This window comes from Oncorhynchus masou, chromosome 1 (assembly GCF_036934945.1).
Source record: "Oncorhynchus masou masou isolate Uvic2021 chromosome 1, UVic_Omas_1.1, whole genome shotgun sequence".
Lineage (NCBI taxonomy): Eukaryota > Metazoa > Chordata > Actinopteri > Salmoniformes > Salmonidae > Oncorhynchus > Oncorhynchus masou.
Genome location: NC_088212.1, coordinates 20,581,579 through 20,593,902, shown reverse-complemented (window position 1 = coordinate 20,593,902; position 12,324 = coordinate 20,581,579). Strand labels below are relative to the sequence as shown.

At 40.5% G+C, this 12,324-nt stretch overlaps 1 protein-coding gene across 1 annotated transcript; it reads left to right on the top strand.

The window, feature by feature from the left end:
• The first annotated feature begins 3,962 nt into the window (after window positions 1-3,962).
• LOC135547675 (cytochrome P450 1A1) lies at window positions 3,963-10,833 on the top strand. The gene is made up of 6 exons (XM_064976927.1): window positions 3,963-4,823; window positions 6,497-6,620; window positions 7,188-7,277; window positions 8,112-8,235; window positions 8,375-8,461; window positions 9,322-10,833. Exons 1-6 carry the CDS (start codon window positions 3,963-3,965, stop codon window positions 9,602-9,604), a joined length of 1,569 nt encoding a protein of 522 aa, XP_064832999.1. The 3' UTR covers window positions 9,605-10,833.
• Window positions 10,834-12,324: the final 1,491 nt, after the last annotated feature.

The window sequence follows — 12,324 nt, the reverse complement described above, 5'->3', positions numbered from 1 at the left end:
GGTTGCAATTTCAATTTAATCCACCAATAAAGACAGACAAATAATAAAAAAATATTGTGTTTAAACTCAAATATACTAATTGATTAAAAAAAACATTATTCTTTGAAATTTAAAAAAAAAAGGTATAATCTTCGCAAATGATATCATAATTATAACTGGTGGAGTTATGTCATACTGTACATGCAGCTAACAAAAAAAAAATGGAAATGTCTGCTCTACCCAAAATTACAACCAACTAATTGCAGCATTACTGGAAAAATGGAAGAGGAAAGTGGACAGGAGAAAAGTTAAGGAACTTGGCCCTGCATTAAAGACCATAATTGGTTAAAGAAAATCATGATCAATAAGAAAGTATACCAGCTTAATTTAAAGACCAAAAAATTGACAGCCATGCCACATAGATTGCAAAATATTTGGGAAGAGATTTTTGACACGGTTCATGAACTGATACGCAAAACAACGCCGGATTTCAAACTTAGAATTTGTAAATTATTATACAAAATGTTTGCAACCAATAGAATGTTATTTATATGGGGGATCCAACCTTCCCAGCTATGCAGATTTTGCTGCGAAGAGGCAGAATCATTAGATCATTTTGGTACTGTCCATATGCAGCTTGTTTTTGGTCACAGGTCCAGGAATCGCTGAAGATTTGCAATATTTACCTGGAGCTAACCATGCAGATAGCACTACTGGGCGATTTGAAAATTCATAATCAATCAATCAATATATGATATAATAATACTTTATATTTTCAATTTACAATCTGTAGAAACAATGAGAATAGAAAGGTTCAGAACTTTTGTGAAACATCACAGCACAGGTGAACAATATATGGCAAATAGAAATCACAACATGGATGGTGTGAAGAAAGAGATGGGAGGCGTTGAATGGAGCTGAAGGAAAGGACTATTAACAACAAGCTAACTAATGTAAAATATACTGTGCCCGTAAAACGTATACAGGTAGAGGAAGGACAGGAGTAAAAACCAACCAAATTGAACTATTGTAAAAAAAAAATACTCATAAAATACCCATAAAATGTATATACAGTTGAAGTCAGAAGTTTACATACACTTAGGTTGGAGTCATTAAAACTCATTTTTCAACCACTCCACAAATATCTTGTTAACAAACTATAGTTTTGAGAAGTCGGGTAGGACATCTACTTTGTGCATGACTTTGTGCAAGTATTTTTTCCAACAATTGTTTACAGACAGATCATTTCACTTATAATTCACTGTATCACAATTCCAGTGGGTCAGAAGTTTACATACACTAAGTTGACTGTGCCTTTAAACAGCTTGGAAAATTCCAGAAAATTACGTCTTAGCTTTAGAAGCTTCGGGTAGGCTAATTGACATCATTTGACTCAATTGGAGGTGTACCTGTGGATGTATTTCAAGGTCTACCTTCAAACGCAGTGCCTCTTTGCTGGACATCATGAGAAAATCAAAAGAAATCAGCCAAGACCTCAGAAAAAAAATTGTAGACCTCCACAAGTCTGGTTCATCCTTGGGAGCAATTTCCAAATGCCTGAAGGTACTTCGTTCATCTGTACAAACAATAGTATGCAAGCATAAACACCATGGGACCACGCAGCTGTCATACCGCTCAGGAAGGAGTTGCGTTCTGTCTAATAGAGATTAATGTACTTTGGTACGAAAAGTGCAAATCAATCCAAGAACAACAGCAAAGGACCTTGTGAAGATGCTGGAGGAAACAGGTACAAAAGTATCTATATCCACAGTGAAACGAGTCCTATATTGACAAAACCTGAAAGGCCACTCAGCAAGGAAGAAGCCACTGCTCCAAAAATGCCATAAAATGCCAGACTACGGTTTGCAACTGCACATGGGGACAAAGATCATACTTTTTGGAGAAGTGTACTCTGGTCTGATGAAACAAAAATAGAACTGTTTGGCCATAATGACCATTGTTATGTTTGGAGGAAAAGGGGGATGCTTGCAAGCCGAAGAACACCATCCCAACCGTGAAGCACGGGGGTGGCAGCATCATGTTGTACTTGTTGTATCATGTTGTATCTCTCTGTACTTTGCTCTGTTCATCTTTCCCTTGATCCTGACTAGATTCCAATTCCCTGCCACTGACAAACATTCCCCAGCATGATGCTGCCACCACCATGCTTCACTATACGGATGGTGAAAGGTTTTCTCCAGACCTGACTCTTGGCATTCAGGCCAAAGAGTTCAATCTTGGTTTCATCAGACCAGAGAATCTTGTTTCTCATGGTCTGAAAGTCCTTTAGGTTCCTTTTGGCAAAGTCTAAGTGGGCTGTCATGTGCCTTTTACTGAGGAGTGGCTTTTGTCTAGCCACTCAACCATAAAGGCCTGATTGGTGGAGTGCTGTAGACATTGTTTGGTACCCTTCCCAAGATCTTTGCCTCGACACAATGATGTCTCAGAGCTCTACGGACAATTCCTTCAACCTCATGGCTTGGTTTTTGCACTGACATGCACTGTCAACTGTGGGACCTTATACCTGTATATGTGTGCCTTTCCGAATCATGTCCAATCATTTGAATTTGCCACAGGTGAAATCCAATCAAGTTGTAGAAACATCTCAAGGATGGGTGCACCTGAGCTCAATTTTGAGTCTCATGGCAAAGGGTCTGAATACATATGTAAATAAGGTATTTCTGTTTTTATTTTCTAAAAACCTGTTTTGGCTTTGTCATTATGGGCTATTGTGTGTAGATTCATGAGGGGAAATGTATTTATTCAATTTTAGATTAAGGCTGTAACGTAACAAAATGTGGAACCAAGGGTGGTGTCTGAATACTTTCTGAATGCACTTTATGGTCCAATTCCCTTGTGGCATATCTATGCCTGAATATCCTGTCTGTGGAAGTGGGAAAGTGGAGAGAGAGGTGGAGTTGGGAGAGAGAAGAGGGAGAGAGAGGGAGAGAGAGGAGGTTAAAGGGAAGGGGAAAATATGAAGACAGGTTTAATGGAGGGGAGAGAGAGAGGGGAGAGACAGAGGGAGAGGCTGCAGAAGGGAGGTGGAAAGAGAGAGATAGACAGGAGGGAAAACAAGATTAAAAAGAGAGAGACAGAGCAAGAGAGGAGTGTATCTTTTCTGTGAGGCCTTTCTCTATGTATCCATATTGTGATGCTAATCTTCTCCCATTGAATGCAATGCTTTCACTTAGGCATCAACTCCTTAAAGCTCATATTTTCCCATTGACTGCAATTTATTGACATAAGATTAAATTGGCTGATGCTTATCTTTTCCCATTGGAAACAATGTACTGAGATAAACATCCTCCCTGGTGAGACTCATCTTTTTCCATTAACTGCATTGTATTGAGGAAACATCAGCTAGTGTGACATTTTATCGTTTTGCAAAAACGTGCCAGGGTGACATTTTCAGGCTGATAATGGGCTGGGATGCTAGATCAAGCTCTATGGAGTTGTTCAATTGAATGCTCACCAGTTTGCAGTGTCTGCTTAAATAGGCTGATCTTGTCGCTGCCTCTCATGGCACATGGCCCTGCCTAGCGTCAGTCCTCTTGCAAAGTGTATCCAGTTTTGAGTCCTCCGGCAATTTGCATTGCGGTAGGTCAAACTGAACTCATTAGAAGAGTCTCCAATTTAAGAGAACTTTCACTGCTCGCTTCTGGTGAGTAACATGTATTTTGGTTGTTATCAAATTTATGCATTGACTACTTGTTCAACAAAAATAGGCTACATGTTGGTAGTTCATTGGGAGATACCACATTATTTTCTTATTTCCATAAAATCATAGATTCTTATTTCTGTGAAATTAAAACCTAAACAGTTGTGTTCTCATACAGGACTAATCTGAACAGATTATCTTTCTTTCTTTTTCTTTCATGTTTATGAAAGTGATAAAGTATTTGTTTTCACTCTCTCTTCCAGATTCTAGTTTGTGTCTTAGTGCTTCTGTCCTGGCTCGCTCTCAGCTCTCAGACGGCAATATGAGGCTGACATTTGGGATATTCCCCAAGGATGGCCTCGGTATGTCCCTCTCCGGAGTCACCATGGCTCTCTGTACTCTCACCCTGCTTCTAGTGGCTCTCAGGGGCCGCAAGCGAGAGGGTGCGGGACACCCCAAAGGCACCCTGCCACCGGGGCCGACTCCCTGGCCCCTGGTGGGTAACCTGTTCCAGATGGGCGACCAGATCCACCTGTCCCTGACGCAGCTCCAGCTACAGTACGGAGACATCTTCCAGATGCGTATGGGCTCCCTTGTTGTGGTGGTGCTTAGCGGCTATGCCACCATTAGGCAGGCGCTGGTTCGGCAGGGCGAGGCTTTCGCTGGACGCCCTGACCTCTTCACCTTCTCTGCCGTGGCCAATGGCACCAGCATGACCTTCAGTGAGAAGTATGGCCCCGCCTGGGTGCTCCACAAGAAGCTCTGCAAGAACGCCCTACGCTCCTTCTCGCAGGCAGAGTCGCGGGGTCCCGACACCACCTGTATGCTAGAGGAGCACGTGTGCGCTGAGGCAGCTGGGATGGTGGAGGCCATTTGGGAGCTATCAGAGGCGAGCGAGGGGCTAGGTCTGGACCCTGTGGTCCCGCTGGTTACGTCAGTGGCCAATGTGGTGTGTGCTCTGTGTTTCGGGAAGAGGTATGACTACAATGACAAAGAGTTCCTCACTATTGTGCACATCAACAACGAGGTGTTGCGGATCTTCGCTGCAGGCAACATGGCCGACTTCTTCCCTGTGTTCCGCTACCTGCCTAGCCCGTCCCTGCGTAAGATGGTCCAGCACATCAGCAGAATGAACAGCTTCATGGAACACAACATCGAGGAGCACCTGGAGACCTTTGACAAGGTTTGAGCCACACCCGGGTCATGTAAATTAGAGCACGCCACAGAAAATATTTATATAGTTTTTCAGTGGAAAATTTAAAATGGTCCATGTAGTCCCTCCCTGTTTCAGTTTTCTTCTGTTTGGTGTTTAATGAACAGACCCTGAAAGCCGTCTGATAATATTGAAATGTATGATAAGATATCCAACTGACATTCAACCATTCTACTGTTACAGCTTGAGGTAGAGGTAAGATATATTTATACATGTGCTATTAAAACTATTGCCTAGAGGCATATATACTGTAATGTGTATTCACTGAAACAGAAAGTTGACGGTAATCCTTTCTGCAGACATCAACTTGTAGAGAAATCTCTATTATAATATGACATTTAGGCTGAACTTGGTAGATAAGTAAACTGTTACAAAGATATGATCTGTGCAATCAGATTCTGGTACAGAGGCACAGAAAACCAGCCAGTCATTGAGGGATCTGTTTCAGTGCTAGAGGGATAGACAGAGAGAAGGAATAATGCAGGTGGGAAAGAAAGGAAGAGATGGGATAGAGGGAGATATAGCATGAGCAGAGGTAGATTAGGTAGAAAGGAAAGTTCCTTTTTGGAAAGCATGTTTTTGCTTGTGATTTTAGGTTACATATAACAGTTTGTATATTACAGTAGGGAATACATTGAACAGATAGTTATTTGAAATATTGAAATAGTTGAGCTACAATATAAGAGACCTATACTCTAGGTAGGAGGACAGGCCAGACCAGGCTTATATATATTGGGTGAGGCTAAAGTGAACCTTTGTTCTTGTGCAGGGGCTAAAATGCTCGCACGCTCTCTTTAATGAGGAATTATCAATCTGGTGGAAGACACATGCTCACATGTTTTCTAGAAGATGCTGTCATTTACTGTCAATTCTTCACAATTTGATGGTACATTTGATTGGCGGGTTGTATGTTAGGGTTTTGTGAATTTGAAAGGATTACATTTAATTTGAAATCAGTATTTGGAATATGACACAGATATAACCTGGAGTGGCTAGGTTAGGACTCCCCCTGCACATGTATAGACTTACTTAGAGAGACATAACATATAAGCCTTGTTATTAGACATTATAAGGGCTCATACAGTACCAGCCAAAAGTTTGGACACACCTTCTCATTCAAGGGTTTTTCTTTATTTTTATGTTCTACATTGCAGAATAATAGCAAAGACATAAAAACTACAAAATAACACATATGGAATCATGTAGTAACCAAAAAAGTGTTAAACTGTGCACAGTACTACATAGAGCTATAACCACATGGAACTCTATTCTACATCAGGTAACTGATGCAAGCAGTAGAATCAGATTTTTTTAAATTATAAAAATACACCTTATGGAACAGCGGGGACTAGGCACACAAGTGCTAGCATACGCACTCTACACACATGTACATTGTACTATGGTGGTATTATACATTTTGTATTGTAGATATGTAGTGGTGTAATACTGTTATATGATGTACTGTTTTATCTTTTGTTTTCTATGCAATGTAATTGTCTTAATGTGTTTGAAACACAGGAAGAGTAGCTGCTGCCTTGGCAGAAGATAATGGTGATCCCTAATAAATACAACAAAGCTGCAGGTATTAAGTAGAGTGTAAAGTAAAGTGTTAGCTAAAGCTGTGATGATGTGTGTGTTTCCAGGACTGTATACGTGACATCACAGATGCTCTGATTGCCCTCTGTGAGGATCGGCAAGAGGATGAAGACACCGCAGTGCTGTCCAACTCCCAGATCATACACACTGTCATCGACATCTTTGGAGCAGGTGAGATAGATGGAACAGAGAAGTTGGACAACAAATGATTTGAAGCTCTGCTTATAAACAGCATATTAACACTAGGCTATTACACAGTATGTTCATTTAAAAAAAAAATATTTTACCTTTATTTTACTAGGCAAGTCAGTTAAGAACAAATTCTTATTTTCAATGACGGCCTAGGAACAGTGGGTTAACTGCCTGTTCAGGGGCAGAACGGCAGATTTGTACCTTGTCAGCTCGGGGGTTTAAACTTGCAACCTTTCGGTTACTAGTCCAACGCTCTAACCACTAGGCTACCCTGCCGCTCCATTCTTGACAAGAAGTTTATAAACAGACCTTGGTATTATGGCTATTTCAGGGCTGTGGCTGTAGTATGTTTGCTGAGACTCGATTTCCAAATCCAGATGTCTTTTTCTTCTGGACGATCACCATTCCCAGTCGTGATGGGTTGAACAATACATTTGAACAGACCAACTCTAGAGCAACTTAATTCATTTGGTGTTCATAGCATAGATATGACGGTGATAATGACGATTGTAACTAACGTTACATATGAGTTTTTTTACATTACAGGATTTGATACCATCATAGCTGGTTTACAGTGGAGCCTCTTATACCTCATCAAGTTTCCTGACATCCAGGTCAAAATACACCAGGAGATTGGTACTGTACATCCTCTGTGTTGTAATAATTCTTCCTGTATGACTGAACAGTACTTTTCCTATAGAAAACTGTAATACTGTACTGTCTGCCCTTGTAGCGCTAAATTGACTTTGTCTCTTTATACTTAGTCTCTTTGTACGCCTGCTTGTGTGTCTGCTTAACTTGTTAAGAATAATCACTTTGTTTTAGAAAAATAGGTGAGAGTTCAGGTATTTTATGAATGTAAGTACTTCCTGTGTTGTCAAATAGCACATCCTAATGAGCAGAGTCTCCTACAGTACCAGCCAGTTTGCCAGTTTGCCAGTTTGATAGGCCGTCTGTGCAGTTCCACACAATGATCTAATCTTTGAGAGACGTGTCCCCCCACCCTACCCCCCCATTCCGTCCTCAATGGCTAGAGACCATTGCTCACCATGGTAACACGCAAAAGGTCATGAATTCACCAACGCCGGAGCTATTTTTGAAGTGGGCTGAGAAAACTGGTTCAGTATGTTCAGTAAGCACGATTCATTCACAGAGACAGAGAGAGAGAGAAAAGAGAGAGATTTTGGATACTTGGACAGTCTACTCTGACAGGAACAAAGGGGATCACACGCAGGGGTATTGCACCATACGAGAATCAAGCCACACAAATCATCTTACTTGTGAATGGAAATGTAAGAAAAGATGGCAACAATCCAATCGTCTTTCTTTCTTCCTTGGTCTCACTTTTTCTGATTGCCTCTGTAATGTCGCTGATTTCTCTTTTTTCCACTTTCAGGTACATTATTTTCTTGTCACTTTCTTCGAGGTATTTTGATTGCGACTGTATGTTTTTGCCTTTCTCTGGTTCAGACGACCACATTGGCCCAGCCAGACTACCTCGGTTTGAAGACAAGCCCAAGATGCCTTTTACTGAGTCCTTCTTATATGAGGTGTTCCGCCACACATCCTATGTCCCTTTCACCATACCACACTGGTGAGGCTCTGATAACAGTCACAGTAACAATTTGTAATATTTACATCTGCATGGTGCTTGTCTGTTAGCACGTTCAGGTTACCTCTGGGAAAGTTGATATTTACACAGTCTTTTCCCCCCATGCTTTTCATCCCTTAAGCACCACACAAAACATCACACTCAATGGATACTTCATTCCAAAGGACACCTGTGTCTTCATCAATCAGTATCAGGTTAATCACGACATGTGAGTGTTATCTGTATGTGTTTTAAAGCACACATCTCAATTTATGTTACATTTTAGTCCTTTGTGCAGTGTTGGGGACGTTACTTTGAAAGTATAGCTGGCCAAGTTACCAATTACTTCAGAATGGAAGAGGTTAAGCTACAGTAAAGCTACCCTTAACCTTAAGAAACATATTGTTTAGTTAACTGAAGTTACTTTGGAAAAGTAGTTCACTACATCCAAACTACTTCGTGAAGATTTATCATATCTAAATCTGAAATGTCATAGACTACAAATTGCAAGAACAGATCACTCTGGAGTGAGATTTTATCTGATTTTAGATGTTAACAGATTGTGTAATTTAGCCTATTAAACAAAAAAACTATATTTTAAGTGAGAATTTAACAGGTCTGATGCTGAAAAAGAAAGAAAATTATTGCCTAATTCCATTCTCTTAAAAAAAAAGTAGTGTGTAGTTCCAGTAGTTATAGCTACACCACTACATGGTAAAAAAGTAAATAACTGCTGAAAACACTACCTAGATTTGAATTGAGTTAAACTACCACCAAGCTACTGCAAATTGTAGTTGAATTACTTGTTGAACTACATGTAGTTCACTCCTCCCCAACACTGAGGAGGTGACATCACCTTTTGGAGATGTCAGCTCTCTCACAATCTATTTGCATGTGTTTGAGTGTTCAACTGGTCTTGGTCATGTCCACTAGGCACCAACCAGCAGGGAAGGACTGTAGTGAGGGATTGACTATCTGGACTCTGCTCATTTTTGTTTCCAAGTTACGAAACGTTTTCCTTTGTGTGCTCTAATGAACACAACCCTGTTGTGGTTGTGAATGGTTGGCTGTCATTTTCCTCATTTGTAGAGATCTGTGGGGTGACCCAGACGTGTTCCGCCCCGAGCGCTTCCTGGGTAAAGAGGGACTGCTCAACAAAGACCTGACAGAGAAGGTCATGATCTTCGGGATGGGGAAAAGGCGTTGCCTGGGTGATGGGTTCGCCCGGTTGGAGATGTTTGTATTCCTGACCACACTGCTCCATCGGCTGTGTATCGAGAATGTTCCAGGACAGGAGTTGGACCTCAGTACCGACTTTGGGCTCACCATGAAGCCCCGCCCCTACAGGATTAGTGTCTCATCACGCCTCTAGATCCGTCCTGTCCGTTAAGCCATACGGCACCAACTACAATAAGGCTACAACTGGCTTGACTGGGCAAGACCTTGCCCACATCATCATAACGCACAGAAACCATGGATACTCAGACACCAAAACATATTTACTATACAGACTGAACACAACATCTTTACCTGGCAGTGGTGTCATTACCACTGTAAACACAAACACAGTTCCTAGCTGTGAAGAGTCAAGACAGAGTTAAGCCGGTACAAAGTGTGCAATAGTATTAAGTAGCCATAACCAAGGATTTGTTCACATCCATTTCCTCATTGGTCATCAAATGGATTGATATTTCCCTAGAAGTTGTTACGATTTTACTAGAAGTATGTTATATCCTATTGTAGATATTTAAGATAAACCTATTCTATACGTAACTTTAGCATTTTTATGATATCTCAGTATGCATGTAATGTTAGAATATCTATGCCTATTGGAACAGTATTGGTAAAGGGCCATTCGCAGTATTATTTGAACTATTAGGGACAGTGATTGGTCCTTCCACCTTCATCAAGTGAAACATAATTACAAATGCCTTTTATTAATATCCTTATCTGTAGTTATTAATTAAACTAAACGCTTAGGGAGGGAGAGAGGAAGTGTTGTTTTATATAAGTGATCAGAGCCTTGGGCACGATGCAGCAGTCACTCAGGGTTCATTACTACTCAACGCACTCTTCCACCCCCCCATTCATCTGTAACTCCAGGGTTTTAAGAGAAGATCTCTTTCTCACTTTCTCTCTCCTTTCCCATTCCTACTGTAAGTAGTTGCCGGTGATACTCTGAGATCAAGGAGAACCACCTTTTTTTAATGTTTATATTAGACAGTCTTTGGATTCTACCAGACTTCTTTCAGAGGTTAAATGAAAGATGAGACACGTCTGTAAAATTCAAATTTTGATGCTGTGATGTTCTATTTTATGAGATAAAACTTTCACTGAAAAGCCATGATTATAAGTGTTTGTATGAGATATGTTTCTTACATTATTGTAACTTGATTGCCAGTATATGTTCCCAGAAGAATTCCACAGATGTCACAGCAGTGAAGCCATTTGAGAGACATGTCTTTATTCAGACGACAATACACCCCTCTTTGAAATCCGATATTAATGTTGTCTGTTAACACGCGTCTTGTGAAAATTACTTTTTTGTCTTAATTTAGCATCTGAAAAGTGTGACTGAGAATAAAAACTGATGGAAGTGTGTGTATGTGGTTATTCTTTGTTTGTTTTATTTTGGTCACAATCACTGGCATTCTCTCCAGAATTAAAGGTACAATTCTTAATTCGTGTTTCAGCCAAACGGCAGCCCTACCCACTTGGTTTGGTACAAAGCTGTGGGATGGGCCTGGAGATATGTGGCCACTTTCAAATTCATAGATTGAGATAAAAAATATATATCATTTTAAACACATTTCTAAGCTATACACTGTTTACAAAGACTGATTATTGAATAATTGCCTAACTGCCTAAACCCAACTGAAACCAAAATAAACTTGTTTTACTCCATTGTTTGTAAATATGTAATGGTAAACAAAGATTGTATAGCTTCAAAGCATCTCATGGTTGATTAGTCCTTGCATCCAAAGCTCCGTCTATGAATTTGAGTGGTTACATCTCTCCTGCCCCATCCCTCAACTGTTTACAAAAACAGGTGGTGGGGCGGCCGTTTTACAAAACACAGACTGTGGATTTTTTTGAACCTGTATTTAACTAGGCAAGTCAGTTAAGAAGAAAATGTTACTTACAGTGTGTTAACTGCCTTGTTCAGGGGTATAATGATAGATTTTTACCTTATCAGCTCGGGGATTCGATCCAACAACCTTTCGGTTACTGGCCCAATTCCTCTAATCACTAGGCTACCCAGATTGAATACAGTTGTATAAGCTCAAGTAATTCATAAATCAATTAAATTAATTCCAATTTGAACTGGTTTAATGTGAAGGCTCCATGCCGTCTCTTACATGATAGATCCTGTTACAGTATATGAGCCATATGAGAAACTAATGAGCATGATTGGAATGAAGAATGGACTCAACTCCACTTTCAAGGTGAACATATCAGAAAAAATTACTTTCAATTCAATTTGGACAAAGAAAGGCTCTCAAACATTTAACCCTAAGTGAGTTTTAACCACATTCCTCAGGCCTCAGTATAGAGGCACCAGTGGCGACCTGTTTAGCTAAAAAAAAATGTTATTTCGGCATTAATACGTGTCACATATCAGTTTGCAAACAATGTTAAAAAAATGGAGTTAATAAAGTCGAATACAAACATGGTCTCTTGATTGCTTTCTTGAGTAAAGCATCTCCAAAATGTAGGTGTTTCAGCCTAGCTCAGTGGTTTATGTGTTGGAGGGTAGCCAGTGGAAAATACAGAGCATAGGGTTTGGTAATCTTCTCTAGTTGCGCCGTGATTGGCTCAGTGTTCTGTCAATCATGGGGACACTACGTCACCGCAAAATCTACAGGGAGAGCTTGAAAGTTCAAGCCCCCTTAGGTGATGCCATTATTTACAGATGAGCTATGTACAGGTGCAGTGATCTGTGAGCTGCTCTGACAGCTGGTGCTTAAAGCTAGTGAGGGAGGTAAGAGTCTCCAGCTTCAGAGATTTTTGCAGTTTGTTCCATTCATTGGCAGGAGAGAATTGGAAGGAGAGGCGGCCAAAGGAAGAATTGGCTTTGGGGGATGACCAGTG